At 41.1% G+C, this 20,243-nt stretch overlaps 1 protein-coding gene across 1 annotated transcript in view; it reads right to left on the reverse strand.

Moving 5' to 3' along the window:
* Positions 1 to 15,927: 15,927 nt before the first annotated feature.
* The window catches only part of cxadr (CXADR Ig-like cell adhesion molecule), a 53,402-nt gene continuing 49,086 nt past the window's right edge, over positions 15,928 to 20,243 (reverse strand). Inside the window, exon 7 of the mRNA XM_007557986.2 lies at positions 15,928 to 18,699. Within this exon, the coding sequence (XP_007558048.1) occupies positions 18,396 to 18,699 (304 nt within the window). The 3' untranslated portion in view covers positions 15,928 to 18,395. The remainder of the gene's footprint in view (positions 18,700 to 20,243) is intronic.

Below are 20,243 nucleotides of genomic sequence, written 5' to 3' on the forward strand. Positions count from 1 at the left end.
GCTGTCTTTGAGCAATTTTGTCCCGTTACAAGCCGTAACAGATAATCTTCTGAAGTCACCCTCAATTAGCAGTGAAACCTGGAAAGTATTCACAGCACTTCCTTTGTTCCATATTTTGTTGTTACATTATTACACATTGTATTAAATTATCTCCTCAAATTTGTACACACTAATAACTAATGAAAATCCGGAATACATATTTTTGAGTGTACTGCAAATGTATTAAAGATAAAAACCAAGATCTCATTTATGTAAGTATTCATAGCCTTTGCTTAGTAGTCTTTTGGTCCACCATTGACAGTAATTACAGCCAACCTTATTCCAAATTGTATTAGATTTTTATCAATCAATACTCCATGTCTATTAAAAATAGAAAACCAAGAAATCACATTTGCGTAAGTATCCGCAGCCACGAAGCTCAAATCTGAACTGTTTCCTCCGATCATTCTCGAGTCGTTTCTACAATCTAAATGGAGTCCATATGTAGGAAATTCAATTGATTAAACTTGATTTAGAGAGACTCACACCCGTCAATACCTCGGCTCCCATCGTCATGAAATCAAAGGAATTGCCTATAGACCTCTGAGACAGGATTGTCTTGAGGCACAAATCTGGGGAAGGATCCAGAAACATTTCTGCTGCCTCCATCATCATCGGTCAATAAAAGAAGGTTGAAACCAGCTGGATTCCTCCTGCATTGGCAACTCAGCAACTGTGTAAGAAAAGTCCTCAGTCAGAGAGGAGACCAAGAAGAACCCAATGGTCACTCTGTCAGAACGCCGGTGCGGAAAGAGGAGAACCTTCCAGAAGGGCAACCCTCTCTACAGCAATCCACCAATCAGGCCAGACTAGAGCAGCCAGTTGAAATGTACTCCTTAATAAAAGGAACATGATCGCCTGTCTGGAGTTTACGAAAGGGTACCAGCAGGGACTGGCAGACCAATCAGGATAGAAGGAAAGATGAATTCACCAATGTCCAGAAACATCTCTTATATCGACTGGTGATGTATAAAAAGTATTGGTATCAGTATCAGAATTGTTATTGGAGATACTGGCGATTTATTTCCTTGGTATCAGATTGAAAATGTGCAGTTTCGCACACCTACATTACATCATCAAAATACTTTTTGTAGAGAGAGAGAACAAATTTTTCAGATTTCTATCCTCATCTTTTTAATTCATAACGCATTTAGTCTATCGCTTAAAATACAAATTAAAGTCAAACGTCTTGTTTCCAATATCAAAAAGTTGGAAGAGGTATACATGCTTAAAGATGTAATTTGACGATATGATTAAACAGCTTTTCACCTGCTCTGTATTCCACAGAGGAAACCTGAGAACGCTCATTTGAAAAATATTCCATTACATTGTCCGTTGGTTTTAAAGGAATTTAATTCAATCCAAAGTACCTTTCACTGAGCTACAGCAGAAAGAGCTGGCACACTGCAAAATGACTTGAGACTTGCAACTCTGACAAGTGACTGCTGGTGCTTGGTTCAATAACGGTGCTCTGAAAACATCAGCAGCCTTCACCGATGAATCATGGCACAGTGATTGTGTATTCATCAGAGGATGCAAGAGTTATTGACATTCCCATTACACTGAATAACCACAGCATTCATGCACCCTTCTCTGACTAATGTTTAGCACCGAGTCAGGCATCCATCAAAAGCAGGCTCGATCCATTACTGCAGGGAAATGTGAGTTGCTTTTATTCCCTCCAAGTAAATACCTCCTGCCTCTGAGACCGACTCTAATTTTCCTTTTTACAGACATAAAAGACTCTGGAGGGTTTTTTAAATGGGAGGTGTGCTGTAAATAGTTCAGCTTGGTTAATAGATGTGAAGAAATGCATTAGCTGTCTGCTTTCTCCAATAAAAAGAATGTGTCGGCTTTGAGAGATTTTCCTTCTGTTATTCGAGTCTGATCTCAACCTTGTAAAAACGAGACCCTATTTGCTTTGTACAGAGGGTCTGGGCTCTTGGCTGTTGGAAAAAGATTGGACTGTGTTGAAGTTTTAAAAGTTACTCAATCACTAATGTTTGGCCATGAATGTGCCAATTCGAAGCTATGAAGCTTACCAGAAACTGCCTGTGTTGTAGACAACCGTTCTGTACGGGAAAGAGAGAAATGTGGAACTGAACAACATGGATGCTAATGCTAATTCAGTATCTGGAAGCGTGGCCAATGTGGCCCAAAAAGGTTTGTTCACTTCCTCCGCTACCATTGCTAAAACTACAAGCAGACTACAATTATTAAAAAAAGCGCATAAAAAAACAAAACAATGTCATCATTTACAACTTCCATTCTTGTTCGCTGATTGGCCCGGAAGAAATTCTAGCAGAGGGAATCCAAGTAAATGGGAGAAAGATCAAACTCCCTGTGAAGTGATATTTTAATCAAGTGGAATGGTGCAGAAAGGCGGTGGCCATTTTGGTCTGGCCATAGTGATGTGCACGATTAAGAGGTATGTTGTAATTTTGAGGATTCAGATTTATTCTTAAGCAACAGAGCTCTCATTCAATCCTGTTAAAGGGAGAGTCATAAGCAATATAGCTTTTTGTATAGCATGACTCTGTTGAGAGAGGTAGATTGTATTCCTTGTTTCTAATTCATCCGGTCCAGAAAGAACCAGAAACTCTGAGTAGAGTCGAGGTCCGGTAAGGAAGTATTCTTTATCATTATTCTTACATCTGGCTACACTGGCTAGTTTTTGCTTGAAGGAAGTGTTTTGTAAGAAGTGGAAGTAGGTTTATGAAATTATTTTGAGTCCATAGTCCATCGTCAAACATAAACAGGTCTAGTTGGGTTACTTTTAATAATACCAACCCAGAATCTCAGACAAAGCAGAGGACTGTACGTGTGCAGTCCTCTGCAGTATCAGTAATGTGTACATTACTGATCCAACCACAGAACTGGACCTGGAAATAAATAAAAGCAACATGTTGATGCTGATTGTTTTCATTGTACTACATTTTAACTGACTGTAAAATAAATGTGTTGGGATCATGAGATAATTACATTTATTTTTGTTTCAGTTCACCAGAAAACCAGGCGCTCTCAAATACGGAACGCTGTAGTTTGGGATGTTCACCAGTAGAGGGCGACAAACCACAATAAGTTAGCCTCCAGCGCCTCTTCGGTACCCAAGTGCTTTATAAACATTAAAATCGGCGAACCTAGTGTTTTCTGAGCATATCCACTTTTCAAAATAAGCAATCAGGAGAACAACAACATCTAATTCATAAGAACTTATGGATTTAACATTTCCCTCTGTTTTTGTTTTACAAAGTAAACAGAGAAGGGATTAATTCATGTGCACACTGCTATTAAAAAGCCAAAATCTTGACAAATTACCTCCAAACTTGTTTAACCTTTATTATGACACATATTCTGGGCTTTTTGGGCATAATAAATAAAAATCTACACTCAGTCATGTTCCCAGCCATCTTCAAGTGATCTAACACATTGTCAAGCAACTAGCTCTAGAAAATGACCAAAGTATTTGTCAGATGGGATCCTGACAAATACTTGGTCTTAAAAACCTGGTCTTTTAAGACCAAATGATGGTCTTAAAAACCTGGAATTTTTACAAGGTTGTCGACACACTTTAGACCCAATTAAACTGTTTCATTAAGCAAAGGTTACACAAATGTGTTGGTATATTGCAAACCCTTAAGTTGACTGGTTATTGTTTCCTCATGAAGACGCAACTGGAAAATACAAAAAAAAAGATTGTTCTTACAATAATACCAAACATAATCCAGAACCAAAGTTCTAGAAAATCCTTTCAGTCCTTTTTAATGGGGCACTTTCTTGAAGTGAGATAAGTATGTTCAGGATATGAACCCATAATGACGTGATCCTCAAGTCGCTCTAACTGCAGCTTCACGTTGTCTTTTATAATTAGCAGCTGTCTCTCAACAGTGATCCATTTCCCATGTCCTGATCCGTCCCTGCTGCTCTGCTGGTTCAGTCAAACAGCAGCAGGATTTTACTCCAGTCCAATACAGACTACTGAAAACTAAAACATCTGACAGGTGACCAAACTGTGCAATAGCGCTAAAAAACCAGCACATTAAACACTTACTGGCACTGTTAATAGCTAATAAAACTAAACTGTTTCGTCATGTATCCTACTGTTTTTAAGTTTACGTGAGTTTCCAGGTCGTTCCTATTGGTAGTCCTTGGCTTCCCGTTTCCCTGGGGTGTAATTAAGACTCTTTTTTTTTTTTCTAACCCAAAGGAAAAAAAAACATCAGATTTAAGTAAAGTAGATGTGTGTTGAAAAACGGAAACAGCAACAAGATAAAAGCAGCAGCTAAGCCTAAAATTGTTCATGTTACTGGCAGATTTTGGTTTAGGGTAGTCATTTACTTTTACCAACATGTTTCTTGTGACTGTAGGAATCATTACCGTTTGGGAGACCAGAGATCCAACTTAAAGCTGATAAAGCTTAGGGTGATGGTAAGGAGGCCTTTCCAGCCCTTAAGATTTGGAGCTCACCACCAAAGATAATTTACCAGTGAAAAAAAGGGTTTTATTCTTGAAATGCCAATGAAGACACTGCCACACTTTTTTTTTTTTGTGATAAATTGTAAACAAAAATAATAATTTTACCAGGTGCTCTTATAAAGTTTAGAGTACATGGCATCACAAGGGTCAGTTGCTTTTTTCCCACTTTTTTATTTTAACTTTACACAAATAACATATCTGTAATGTATCTAATTAACATGTTGCACTTTCTTAATGACTAAACATTAATAGCTTGGAACTCCTGCTGATTATGATGGCAAGTACCAGTTATTTCAGTTAAACAACCGGTTTAACAAAAATAAATCACAACTAAGCCATGACAAATAAGTAAAAAAAAAAAAATGAATAAGAATAGTGTTAAGTTTATAATTAACAATATTAAAATATAAAGGGTGCCTGAAATCAGACTTTTTCGGAGTGATTCTTGATAACTTGCTTTGGAAGGCTCACGTTAACAAAATAAAAGCTAAAATCTCAAAGCAATTGCAATATTAAATTTTGTAAATAAAAAACTCATTGCACATACTTCCAACATGAATTACTGAGGAAATGCAAACACAAAACCTGCTTCAGAAGGAAGCTGCGACCAAACAGGCTGGTCACGATAACTAATTTTACTGGACGATAAATTGTCGCAGAAGTTATTGCGATAAATGATAATATTGTAGTTTTGAGACTGTTTTTAAGTAAAATAATGTTAATGGCATAATAATGCAAGAATTTAACACTGCAACAGGAAGACACTTTAAATGTCCAAACATAAATAAACAAAACAACAAATAAAATAGTTTCTCATAACAAAGTTGTCCTTTAGAAAAAAAAGGGATAGTTGAGACCAAAACACCAGACAGAAAACTTTTGTTATCCAGATATTGGTAGAGAGAGACAGAAAAGAGAAAATGAGCTCATTTTAATTTATCATGCGATTAATCAATTTATTGCTTATTGCTTAGGCCTATGACCTAAATACAGGAACAAAAAACAGCTTAATCCAGAACCAACACAGACCCCTGATCTAACTCCTAGAAATCCTGAGCATAAGAGAGGCACCATGACTCCCATATGCCGAGAAACCTTGGGGTTTTTCCCTCAGTATTAGATTATGCTACTTCAATTCATATGAATTCAACTTGAGGGCTTTTACACGTCTTCACAAAGACGAGTGCCAGTAAATGCAGAGAGCTCTGCAGTAATCCCCGAGAATTTCAGACACATCTGAAGCGTCAACAGAGACAGCGAGGAGCCGCGTGACGAAACCACACAAAACACCAGCACCGCTAACCTGCAATCATCCTACATTATCATTAAAACTAAACAATGTTTACTGCAAAACCAATTGAATAATTGATCCTTTATGAGCATTTGAAAAAAAGACCAGCGACAATAACTCAGCAGTGCATCATGCTATAAGTTAACTCTTTTTTTTGTCTTGTTTTTTTTGGAGAAAATAAAACCTCTGAATGCGAAAGTTTTTACCAATCAACAAACTGGCTCAATCTACCATTTACAGCTTTTAGAGGAAATATAATAACACTAAATGTTTGGCATTTTTGGGGGGTGCGGGGGGGATCCAGAACCGGTAGATCAGAGATAATGTGCAAGCATGCATTGTCCTAAAAAGGTTTAAATTAAATAAAATTAAAATCAGTTTTTATTGAGGTTTGAAAGGAATCCTTGAGGCTTTCATTGATATTTTAAAAAAAGAAAGAAAAATCCCATCAAGTCCTGAAAACCTCCCAGCGGTTTCTGCCTTGTGACCAGAAGGTGGCACCAGAGTACACGGATGTAAAGTAAGGCAGACAGAAAAAGGCAGGGAAGACTTGATCTGTCATCATGTGCTGCATGGCAGGTGGAGGCCACCTGAAATAGGAGAAGAACCGGTTTGACGGCTTCACTTCCTCTGACCAGCGCCGCTTTGGTATTTGAACGTCACCCATGCTGTCAAACTGGAAGAATGACATTGGCGTGCCTAAAGGACACTTCTTGTGTTTCCTGTGTATTGTGTGTGAACCACAGATCTCACCCAGCAGCACAAAGCTCCAGTATTCCTCCTGATTTTCTGTCGGATGCCACGCAGCCCACCTGCCTCTACGCCTGAGCCCGTGTCGCACCAGCAAACAGGAACATTCGCCGCCACTGTAAACAGAGCCTGCCTCCGGGAAATGCCTGGTTTCTCGGTAATCCAAAACACAACAAGATCATGTTCAGCGGGGTAAACAAAGCTATCTACGAACCTATTGTGGCAGCACACAATTCACAAGCCCCATATCACTTTTATCTTCTGGGGCACGAAAAATAATTTGTCCCATGTCGAAAAGATACCCAGTTTATATATATATATATACACATACATACACACACTTTGCTGACAACAATTCTAATCACCATCAAACAAACATGGTTGAGCTCGCCTATAAATACCAGCAGAAATGGGAAGACATCCCAGGTCTCAGCGGTTCCATTTCCCGTGGCGGTTCCCCCCTCCTGAGACGTGAAAAATAAAGGCCCAGCGGCGCTGCTGACGGGTTGGGATTAAGTTGACGCTCAGCCTTTCCAACAGCTCATTTGCTCGTCATTAGCCAAACAGTGTAAACGGGGACGCGCATGTGGGTGGCAGGGGGAGCCCGGTGTTTGAAAAGGATCAAAAGAGGACGACTCGGCCTCAGAACCGAACGCCTTCAAAAGGAGCGAAGGAAGCAACGAAACGCATTATACGTCCACACAGACTGTACAGCTGGACTGGCTGAGGTGAAGACTTCAAATTTTTTGTACAGATTATTACTGTACTAATTTTGAGTAAAAACACCAAGCTTTCTTTGATTAAGCACAAAAAGTGTAAAACATTTGACATCATCCGATTATTTTGTATTTAAAACAGGGAAGCAGCAGTTATTTCTAGTAATTCGAACTGGATCCAAAATCATATAATCTGGCAGACTTAGTCGGTTTTTTAACTCAGTAGAAGTTTATTTCTAATAGGAATAAGACACAGGCCTCTCCCATAGGATGCACGGTCGTCATTTTTAAAAAATAATACATCTGTTTTTAAATCTATACATCAAATTGCATAAATTACAATTTTAATTTCCTTTCTTACCCACCCGCATTACAGCAGAATCCATACCATCAATGTTGAGCAGCTGGAGCAAATATTAGCCAGACTGGGAATTCAGACTTAAGTCTTACTTTTCCTACTGTAACTTTAAAAACAGCATCACTGTTTCACAACAATGGCCACCCGTGTTTTTCTTGACCAGAAATATTTTTATCAATGCCTATCAATTACTCTCAAAGCAGCTAACTTTGTCTTTCTTGTAAGCTAGGGAAAGGTTTTGTTGCTTTCTTTCAATCAGCTGACTGACAGAGCCAGTCAACAAACAGGAGTGGGGAAGCACTGTGTTACTCCAACCACTGAAAAACGTTCTCTTTTCACTGGTTCAGAAGAACCAAGACACATAAAACATGAAACTACCAGTAAAATTTAATCAACACTCAAGGGATTATTGAGAAAAACAATCACAGTTGCACGTATAAAGTAAAAAACAGTACAATCACTAAGATTCAGCTGTTTCAGGCTTGATCCTGAGATTATCGAGCTGACCGCCCTGAGTTTGCTTTCCTGAAGCTCATGCTAGGAAGCCTCGGGATGACGAGGAGCACATTCCTGAGTAAGCTGAGATTCCCGGCAGAGATTGAGATAAATCTGCTCAGCTCAGACGTATGTCAACAAATTTTAGCATGCACCTGGCCAGAACTGGTGTGGAGAATGCAAACGTCCCTGACGAGTGAAGCTCGGGGGGCAAAGGTGTTGGGGTAGGAACATTTATAGACGCGTCGTGGATGCCTGTGGATGCACTGATGTACTGCAGACTGGCTGCATACCAGTTGCTAAACTGGCAAGTTTATGAAATTAACAGTGGAATACACCACATAACAATTTGTTTAGTTACATAAATAAAATGCTTCCTTTGGTTTGGTAGATTTAGATGTTCCACAGGCAACATCCAAACTTGGAAAACTTCAGTAAAGGTAAAAATCCCACACGGACTGCAAATAAAAAATTGTAAATACATGAAATCCATCCAGTCTCACGATCTTGGATCCATGTCAGATAAGAGGACTAGACCTGCAGGCTTTAGATGGCTCAGAGTTGGCTCTTATGGTTTGTGGTGGCAAACTTTGTACTTTGACTTACTTATTAGAAAAGGCAACTTAAGAAAAGGGTATTTTTGAGAAGTTGTTTTTATCGTCTTGAACTTTGGTTGAACTGGTCACAACAGTTCAAAAGAAGAAGACTATCTGCTTTTTTGAATGCTGATGTTTGAGATGGAAAGTTTTTTTAAGGGAACTGACCCAATGCTCAACTCACTTTTTGAATACTAACAGAGTTGCCCAAATTTACACTGGAATCTCCTGATGTCTCACTTTCTTTAAGAGATTTTTTTATCATATCTTTAATCATTGCCTATCATTTACTCCTCAAACTCTGCCAGTATCTTGTTTTTAAAAATAATAGGACACTCTAACCCTGTTATACCATGTTATACTAAAATAAAAATGAACCAATTTACTGACAACAATGTCTGTAAGTGTGTCAGGAACAGGATAAACACTCTTAGACAGACATGTTAAGGAATGCTAAGAAGAGGAACCAAACAAGACCATAAAAAAGATGACCTGCTGCATATATGGGGTCTTCTGAGCTTGAGCTGCTAAATGCTAGCACTGACAGGCTCAGTTAGCCTAATTTTCAATTAGCTTGTCTTAATCTTTAGCTAGCCTAATTTTTGCTTAGCTTAACAGTTAGCTAACTCCATGTTAGCTAACTGACATTCAAATAGTTAAATGTTAATCATCAGATTAACAATCTAAAAAGTAGAATGTTAATCTAATCATCAGTTAAATTAAAAATCTGTAATCCTAAAGCTCAGTTAGCCTAATCTTCAGGTAGCTTAACATTCAAATAGCCTAATAGTTAGCATGATCTTCGGTTAGCTTATTGTTATGTTAGCCTATAAAACATTTGTGGGCATTTCCACTAACAGCAAAGTTTATTATGGGCTTAATACACTTTTTAGCTGACACCAGGCTACATCACTGAATATGAGAAAAGTACAATGCATTAGCAAAAATAGAGGGTTGTGACTAGCCTGGTAGAGATCAAGGTCAAACCATATGTCTGCAAATTTCAGATCTCAAACCACTGGTGTCAAACTTCAGTCTTTGAAGACCAGTGGTCTGTAGGATGCGTCTGCTTCAACAAAATAAATAAAACCTAATCTAATAAGCTTTATTCATAAGGCATGCTGAATACAACAGCCCTGATCAATGTGCTGAACAATAAACTGCTAAAAAATTAAAGGAACAAATTATAATGGGAATAGATTATAATGGCACAAACAGGAAGAGAGAGGAGACAATGCCCAAACACTTGTAACACACCTGAATCAAATGGTTATTAGCAGGACCCTGTCAAACCTACCTGCATGCAAAGAACACAGTTCAGTCATTTGATTCAGGTGTGTACAAATCTAAAAGTTGCAGGACAACACTTACACCAGTCCATTAGCCTGTAGGATGGACGGATGAACATCAACGGCAAGTTGCTGAGCTTGAGGAAAGCTGGCAGCTATCAACAAGGAAGCGATATCTGAGCCTTTCTGAGGGCTGGAATGAAAACAGGCGTGTTCTCACACAGCTTTGACCTTCAAGGGAAACACACAGCAGCAAAGGACATCACAGCTGTTGAAGGAAGATTACCCGTCAACTCAACAGCTCTCTGGGGTCTCTTTGAACATCTTGCATTTTAGTACTTGTAATGTATTATGCCTCACATGATATCATTCTGGAAAAGCCAAGCGACTTAATCATACTGGGCTTTTCACTTTTACAACCAGCAGGAGAGTTGCAGACATCCTTCACACACCTGATGCAGACTTTTATGCCAAGTGGATGCAACCTTCTGCCCAGCACCATGACGACAGATGACACCAGATATTTACACACGCTGTTAAAACCATGTTTATTTCTCACTGTCTGGTTTTAGATCAGACTAAACATTTCCTGATTCACCGGACTGCCAAAATTAGCTAAGTTGTAGAACGACGTGCAAGATCATTTGTATTGCTTTGTTCAGCATGGGAAGTTTACATACAATAAAGGTTACTGTCCTTTTAAGCAATCTGTAAAACTCCAGTTGATGACATCGTTGCTCTGTAAGCTTTTTTTGAACACAACATTTGCTTGTATTTAAATACAAAAACTGCAGACACACCAGTTGCTCATGTGACATTGTGAGAAACTCAAAGGAAATCAGCCAAGATGTTGGGAAGAGAACAGTGGAGAACCAAGCCTGGTTCATCCTTCGGTACAATTGACAAACATTTATATGCAGGTATAATCTAAAGGCCAGGAAGGAGAGAGGTTCTGTTTATTAAAGATAAATGTGTTTTGTCGAAGCCATTGCTTCAAGAGCGATATAAAAATCAAACTACAATTAGTTTTTCAAGAGACGTGCTGTGACCTGATGAAACTAAAAGTAAAAGACATGAAATTAGAGTGCGAATAATGTTTAAAACAGCTGAATGAATTGGTTAAATCCAATGGTCAGAATTCTACGTAGACAGTGTCTTTACAAACCCAGAACAATTATAACCAGAAGCCACGTTTTAGCCTCATCCTGAGTTTTGGTCCTCTGACGGCAGGAAAGGATGGATATTGTTTGCGATGCTGGCCTGAGCTACGTGTCCAGCATGGAGAGAGGATTTAATCTCTGCAAACAGCCTGAGGTGAGGCGAGCTCTCCCTGGGTTGGTGGACAGGGAAAAGGGATGGCCTCCAATCTGTTAAATCACCACCCTGACCTTTGACCTGGCTGTGGCCACTCTGGGTGATGACTCTACACGCATAAACCACTCCCCCAGCAGTGTGCATAAATACATGCACAGGCACGGCTCAGAGGCACACCTGTGATATATCGCCGTTGGTAATAAGGACGATGACCCCAATCATCAGAGGGAGAGGAAATGGAAACAGGGGCCCTGTTGCTCACCAAGGATACATTTTACTGTGCGCTCTGTTACGGCATTGAAGCTTCATCACCTGTAATGGAGTCCAGCAGAGGTTCAGATTAAAAGCACAAATCACATAAAAAAAAAAGAAAAAACAGCTGATTGGAGTAACCCCCGTTTTAGACGGCAGAGCTATCCTGAACTCAGTCTCTGCCTGACTCCATGGAAGATGCGTGGTAGCAGGATGAGGTGGGCGAAAGCGTCACAGATGTGATGAGAGAGGAAATTAAAGCAGGTGTCCTATCTCCAAACTCTAGAAACTCAGGTAACATTCATTTCTCTACACACGGGGTGCTCCCCTCGCAGGGCACCGCCGCGTTCTTCACAACATGCGATGTTCCTGCTGCCAGTGAGTAAAATGTCAAACCTGCAGATGAGCATCACCTCACGGATCCATGAAGCCACCCAGAGAGAGAGAGAAGAGAGGGGGGAATCTTGGGGAAAAAATATGACTAAACGAATCTCCCCCGGAGCACAGAGGGGAAGGTCACTCATTAAAAGCCACGTTTCTGTCAGCCAAACGTGGTTAAAGTGACCCAACGTGGTGCAGTGAAGTTGCAACAGGAGTACAGCTTGACCTCTGACAGATGATTCCTTATTGAGCAAAGGGGAGCGACGGGGCAGCTGGACAAGCCCCATGAGGAAAGCAGCAGACAGACCGGGGGTGATCGTCCACAAGCCGAGCGCCGTGAATGTTTGCATGGTGACACGTTGACGCAACGTCTCCTTCCTCCCGATCCCTTTTCATTTGACATGGCACAGTGACTGTACATTTAAAGTTCAGACTGTCAGCTTTAATTTCAACTGAGAAACTGAGTTTATTTACTGCGGGGACAGTAAAATTACTCACACTTATGCATGACAGAAATTAACTTCGAAACATTGTGCAAAAGGGAAACGATGAGTGTGCAGCACTCTGTGAACGACTACAGGCATCTTCCCACTTCTGGGAGTTCCTTTGGATCCCGATTATACACTCAGAAACACTAAAGGGACCAAAGGAAGAAAGAAGGAAAAAAAAAATCGAAGGCCATGTCCGAAAATTGCTTCAACTCCTCAGTCATTCAACCACGGCAGCTGTAAAAGCCTCCATTCATTTTGTAATCTTTGTCATTTCAACATCCAGAGTGCTGCGAGCGCCGAGCCAAAACTGTTAATGCACGGCTGCGCAGATAGGACTAATTGAACTCGGTCTTCATTCATATGCACATTCCACTGTTCGAGCAGAATTCCCTCTTCAGCTCACTCCCAACCTGGCTGCGGTTTCTAAAAACGGCAGAAAAGCTTAGCGCCTGTGACAGCAGACGTCACGCCGGAGGAGAGCAACTTTGATGAAACCCGTGCTTTTAGAGGCCTCCTTTGTGAGCGGGGAGCGATTCACGCTTTACAAGATAAATCATCCCACCGGCAGCCGGCTTAGACTGTGTACACGCAGATAAGGTTGCCAAGGAAACCCTCATGGAGAACCTTGTTTTTTTATTTCTTTCCCCCCACCCTCCTCTCTATCAGTGCAAACAATTAATACCCTTTCCAGGCAGAGAGGAGAGAGACAGAAGTAGGAGGCAGACATAAATCCCCAGGTGCTTAGCACAAGAGCACCACTCTGTCCCTTCCGCTGGCAGGATGAGGACGAGGTAAAAAAAAAAGAAGTCACAAATGGATATTGGGCAGAAGGACACAGAGGGATGATGTATGACTCAATGTACATTAACTCGATGAGGGAACAGCATTTTAGTCCATAAATGTAATGTGCACGCATGCAGGGAAACATGCCACTAATGTCTTTTTAATGAATGTAACGAATGTGTAATCATTAAAATACTATCTACTGGTGTATTGTTTCCCACTGACAAACGTATGCAGACGAAAAGAAAGCAGCAGGATTTCACACAATTTAAAGTTTTTTTATTTGTTTTTTAAATGCACTGAATAAAAACAACAACTAGTTATTCAGCTCTGTTTGTGTAACATCAGAAGAAATGAGACCTGTCAAGCATTTTAGTTAGTTTTGAATATGTACAACCGGTTAAATGTCATATCATGCTTGTAACAGTAGCATTGCACACAGGCAGAACTCCAGCTACGTTAAAATTAACCACTGCTGTTGACTGGAATAACGCCACCGCATGCGAGGTGTGGCTAACTGGTAGGATGCGGCTCCTTTTAAATCTGTCATTTTGGGGCTGAGGTAGCTGATGGTGCAGAAGCCCTGCTGGAAAAATTCTTGGGATTTTTATGAAATTATTGTAATCGTACAGCTGCAGCATATCAGGAAATTGTGTTAAAATTCCTGTGACAGCATCGTTCTTTTCTCTTTGTCATTATGTCCCCGCCAATCTGCGAGTTTTTGTATCTGAGAAACCACTAGTATCCATCAGGTGACGGCATGAATAAGTGCTTTTACAGCCCATCCTCCAACTTGGTAAACATGATGTCAATATGTGGAGAGTGAATGCGTGATGTCTGAATTATAGCAACCTACCCTACCACATTTTATATCTCAGCAACCTTCCAATTGTATCGCTCACACTATACATGGCCCGCACCCTGCCTAGCAACATGCCATGAGGATTGATTGTTCTGATCAATTATGGCAGCTCTAATCTTGGTGAAACAAATAGTTCTGGAACAACTAAATCAAGAGTAAAGGATTAGCTAAAGACACACTCATTTGAAGAAGTGGTGCCCCCAGAAAATTTAACAACCACACATCAAAAAAAAAAATAAAAAAAAAAAAAAAAAAAAAAAATATATATATATATATATATATGTGTGTGTGTGTGTGTGTGTGTGTGTGCATGTGTGTGGAGTTATTAGGTTTTATATTTATGTATTGACTGAAAAAGATGACTGTACAGTTTGTGTGACCTTAATTTATTACTGAGTGGCAGCTTATCTGGAGGGCCCATGGCCCCCCTTGACCACCCTTTGGGGTTGCCCCTGATTTGAAAAAGTAACTTGATTAAAAGATCTAATCTGTATTTGACACTGATGAGTTTCCTTATCTGAGGTCACTGTCTGGAGTGGAAGCCAATTTTGGTAGGGTTAATTTCTATCTTGATTAAATATTTCACAACAGAATAGCAAACAGAAGAAGTGGTCATGACATGTTTTTTTAATTAAATTAAAATCTGTTTAAAGTTTGTTCACATCCATTAGTGGGATCTCAGACCAGGACCACAGATGAGCCGACCTGCTATGGAGCCAGCAGAGACTTCGACCAGTCACAGATCAATGCTCCAGGGCCCTATCCATTACTGACATCCAATTATAGCAATGGACGTCCGCTTAGCACTGCTACTAAGTGCTTTAGTCTTTTTATTGACTAGCTGTCAACGGGCTACACATAGTGGAGCCACCGGCTAATAATCAGGCATTGATCTATCCCCCATGTCAACATCAACAGTGAGAGGTGAGAGGCGGTTGCCAGGGGAAAAAAACGAGCCCACCACACTGCTAAGGTGCAGCGCGTCCCCTCAGCCGTCAACCAGGAGCTACGTTTCCCCATCACTCTGCTCAGTTAATTAGGAAGCTCATTTTGTACAACTTTGATTAGTGCTGAACCGTAATAAAAGTAATTACCTAGCACATTAACCAAGGAAGGAAAGGAAATTAGCTTAGACTGTAAAAAATAAAAAAAATTCAAAAAAAAAAGTTAAGCAAATACTGAAACAAATGATCAACTCTGCAGCGATAAAGTAAACGGGTCACAAAGCTATGGGAGTTTACTCTGAGCTGAAACCGAGGCGCTGCAGGTGGCGATGGTGTCTGCCCCCGAGATATTGATTAATTACAATCATTAGGTGGTTAGAAAGTCACCTCGTCTCACCTGGTGGAAGGGCTGGAACCGGCTGGCTGATTAAAACAAATCGAAAAGCTGCAGGAGGCCGCGCTTCCCGCCGGAGCGGAGAATGCTAACAAGCTAACAGCAACTTGTTCTGTCGCGGTGATGACGTAGGTCTAAAGCGCGCGACCCAAGAACGGAGGACTCCAGTCGTCGACGTGACCGTCACAGGTTCGAGTCCCGGCCTGTTGACCTCTGCCGCGTCCTCCCTCTCTCACAAACCGCTTTACTTTCAAATAAAGGCCAGTAGAGCATACCTGTCAAGTCTCCCGTTTTGGCCGGGAAACTAAATATTGGCCGTAAATATCGTGTCGCCTTTGCTCTTACGTCAGTTCCGTCATCCTCCCCTCTCTTCCGGTATCCCCCCGCCACGCTCTTACGTTTGTGTCCCGTATTCTCCAGTCCAGAACTTGACAGGTATGCAGTAGAGCCAAAATAATCCTTAAAACAACAACAAAAAACGTAAGGCAACTGGTTCTTCATTTCAATGACTTTTATTATTCAAAAATACAGCACAAAAATACACAGAGAGAAAATATGATTTGAACACAGTGTGCACCTCAATGGACTCTTCATACAGTATTAGTACAGATTTCAAACCTACTGTTAGTATTGTTAGTTTACATTAAAGTTACAAGCATGGAGGAGCAACAGGATGGCCTCTAATGGAGCTCTGTACACTTCACCAGCAGATCTTTACATGGGCCGCATCCTGCCTAGCAACAAGTATTAAATACAGCTGCTCACACACACCAAAAACAATACAAAAAAGAAAAAAAGACAAAAGTTTGTACAGCTCAGCCAAGGTGTTGCTTTTGCTTCTGTTTGGGAATAAGTAATATAAAATTCCATATACTGGCACCAGAACGCACACACAGCCAGAAAACATAGCACAGATGACATACACTGTGCTCTTCTGTAGTCACACACACACTCAAGCACACATATATATTTATAAACTGGATATTTGATGGTTCATTCATTCAGTTTTGTTGGTACTTCAATAAGTAACGTCAATATGGAGTCAGAATCTATTTGTTTTCTAACAGAAAGTACATAAATCTTTGCTGTAATTCATAAAAAAATAGCAACTAAAAACAGAGAATCAAAGCATAAGAAGCTAAAAACAGACAGACTGAGATCTCAATAAAAGACGAGAGCCAATCCAGGTAAGAGCAAAGAGGAATCAGTGTGTGTCGCATAGGCATGGGCTGCTTCCTGCTATTGTCAATGAAAATTATGTCATACTGTTCAAATAATTTATGTTATACCAAGAGGCCAGTGTGAGTGAAATTCCCTCTAAAAACATCAATTGTTTTCTGTTTTGTTGTCCAAATTTTTAACCATTCGTGACTTGGGGTCAGGGGCCGAACAAAATCGTTTTGAGGGCCACACGTTGGACACCGCTGTATTAAAACCATCAGAATATTTATAGTTTAAAATCCTGTGTAACGATCAGGGAACAGTGCTGTTTGTCCCAGCCCATGTCTATACCAATGATTATAGTCCTCAGAGAGCGACGACCATGAAGAACGCACAAAACACAGTTTGAACATTTCAACCAAGGCAACAAGGCAAGAAAGAATCGGATTGAAAAGAGGAAACCACAGGGAAGAGTGTAAGGCCAAAAAAAGGATAGAATAAGGCATCAAAGAAGAAAGCAACCAGAAGTTTGCACTTTGTAATGTTTGTCCGAAAAGGTGGAATCCACATGAGAAGCTAGGCTTTCAGAGAACGGAAGATGGGAGTAGCAAGGACTCGGTTATGTAGGTTAAACTGACTGATTGTGCCCTGAGATTGGAAACGAAGGTCAGCTTTTAATGTAGAGTGAAACAGTATGCCGCATGCCGCTCTGTGGGAAACTCCTTCATCCAAGCCGTGATTACCATCCTTCATTAAAATCTCAAATTAATGCTACATCAGCCCTGATCGGTTTCGTATCGACCGCAGGGAGAAGGTTAATCAAGGTTCCGTCTCCTTGTGGCGCAACAACAAATACATGGGATTACACATGCCGCACAGCCAGATAAACCAAGGGTCGCTCCTTTTGTCTTGTTAATTTGGTGTGTATGGATGTAAAAAGGGGTTGCGGTGGGGGTGGCAGGGCTTTATGTAGTCAAACACAATCAAAGCTGATTGCTCAGTGAACCTTGTTGTCCAGCTGTTACCCGTACTCCCCAAAGAGCCTCAGAGGAAGAATGGAGAATGGATTTTTTTAAAAGTTGGGTCAAGTACCGATCATCCATCCAATCACACTTCCTGGAAACCAAAACCACTCCTTCCCCATCGGCCAATCCGGACCCTTTAAAGGCCCCCTACTTAAAGTCAAAGAAACAAGGGTTCATTAGCAAACAGCTGACTTGTAGTCAGTTTGTTCTCAGAGAACTGAAAAACAAAAAAACAGCTATATTAAATTATACCCAATCAGAAAAGCCACAACCAATCAAAACTGGACAAGTAAAAGAGAAGGAAGAGTCAGGCTTTGATTTAAAGAAACTAAGTTTCCAGACGTCTGTTTACACACAAACACACACACACACACACAGCTGTACAGGGTGCCAGCTAAGGGGATGGTTGTGTTTTAAACAGTATATCTACAGCAAGAGACATCAATGTAAAAAAAAAAAAAACATGCATTCAGTTATGTACAATAGAATTTGTATATTGACCATTCTTGCTTTTATATATCCACACCGATTCTTTTCCTGGGAGAAAATCCAGGACATTAAATGCATAAGTGTTTTTTTTTTTTTCCTTTTTTGTTGTCATCGTTTTGTATTTGATAAAAAGTTAATGTGCTCTATTTCCAGTACAGCACATCACCAACACAGCAGAGCCATGTCTTCATGGGAGGACCTTCTCGTTTTGTAGATGCTATCGAGTGAAACCGCTTCATTTCTTTTTGTTTGTTTTTTTATCACTGGCGTTTTGTCCAGGGTGCCTTCTCTAGACGATGGAGCCGTCCCTGTTCTGGGCCGGGGTCATGACTGGGATGGCCCCCATGCGGCTGAGGTTGGGGCCAGCCATTCTGGCGGCAGTCGGCGGGGGCAGCGGGGCCTGACTCGGCGGGCGGTCGTACTCTTCGGTGGAAGGGATCTTGTCATACTGGGACTTCATGGAGTACTGGGACTTCAGCGTGTAGTCGTGCAGGTTGGACGGCGACATGGAGCCCACGGACGAGCGCTGGCTGCCCATCTGGCTGAAGCTGCGCGCGCTCGAAACGCGGCTCTTCGGAGGGGGGACGTCCTCTCTGGGAGGAAGCACAGACAAAACATTCATGGCGTTTGCACCTTGGACAAAATTAATGCTGATGGAGGCTTTTTACAAATCATGAATCATGCATGGTGACATTTTTTTTGTAAAAGATACTGCATCTTTAAAGAATTCCACCTGATTTTTTTTTTTAAGGTGAGAAGGTTTTATTTTATTTTTTTTCTTCAGAGTGCAGGAACCATGCCATAGAGCCTGGAGGAGTCATTTCAAGAGTAAAACATGGCTGGACTCAATAAAAAGGAGACAGATAATTGGACAGGGCGAATCTAACTGATGGAGCCGTGTCTGCACTGCTAAGTCACAAACACTGTGTAACAGCCTGCAGCGGTGGCGCACAGCATCCAAGTACAACTATGCCCTCTCCTCCCTCTGCCACCACATTAACAACTAATAAGCAGCAATAATCCAGTTAAATGCTCAATCAAACAGAGCCTCAGGGGCCACAGCTTGTTTAGTCCGTTAGCGTGGCGCAGCAACGTGTCGGCGAATGTGTGGAAGAGAGACGGGACCAGAGGTCTAATCCTCTTTGTCCTCCACTGTGAGCAGTGTCACATTGCGGCGGTTCAGTCCGCGGCGGAGTGATAGCAGGAGAGCCCACGGGCCGGATGGAGCCGTGGACGAGCCGGAGGAGGAGAGAGCTTGATCTGTGGTGGGTGGTGGGGAGACAGCCACAGGCAGACATGACACAGGATCCACAGAGCAAACAAAGCTTTCAAACTGATTACCATAGCTGTTTATTTGAAGAGAGGTGGAAAAAAAAAATGCTGATGGAGAAAAAGCTTTTTGCACGACTGCTGGAGACCTGCTGGTGGCTTTGAGGCCAAGGAGGAATTCACCTGATATCAGCACAGATTCAACTGGGGTTTACAGTGCTTTAGAAGAAAAGCATACCACTTGAAGTTGTTCATATTTCTTATCTATAAAACACAAAATTCAGTTGCTTTTATGCGACAGACCAACTTAACGTTGTGTATAATTGTGGAGGGAATAAAGTACTTGGTTTTCTATGGGTTTTGCAAATTAAAATCTGAAAAGAGTATCTGGCCTCTTTTGTTATGATGATCCTAAATAAAGTGTCAATTAGCTTCACAAGTCAGCTAATGCCTGGTTCACAGCAACTCACCACACACCAACCAATTTCATCCACCAACATTCAGATGTCTGATGGCGAAATCTCACCAAACCTCTCGAAACCAAACGTGAGGTCAGAGCAAACAAACATGGCCGACTGGGAGGAAGCAATGGTGATGGTTTGATACCAAGTCCACCGAACTTTCTGGTGCGCCTTGGAAGTGGTTTTGTCATTTGTGTATTTTTGGATTCCTCTCCGTATTTCCGTCACATTCAACAGGCTACGTAATCATTTGTCTCCACATACGCTGCCACATTGGGTTAAGTCGATCAAACTTGTCGAATATCCCAGATTTTAGACGGGAGCGGTCCTGATGTCCTTGCTAGCGGACCAGATCAGACTTAACACACCACACACACAACAGGAAGATCTCTTAATATTATCTTTAG

This window comes from Poecilia formosa, unplaced genomic scaffold (assembly GCF_000485575.1).
Source record: "Poecilia formosa unplaced genomic scaffold, Poecilia_formosa-5.1.2 Scaffold93, whole genome shotgun sequence".
In the NCBI taxonomy this organism is placed as follows: Eukaryota; Metazoa; Chordata; class Actinopteri; order Cyprinodontiformes; family Poeciliidae; genus Poecilia; species Poecilia formosa.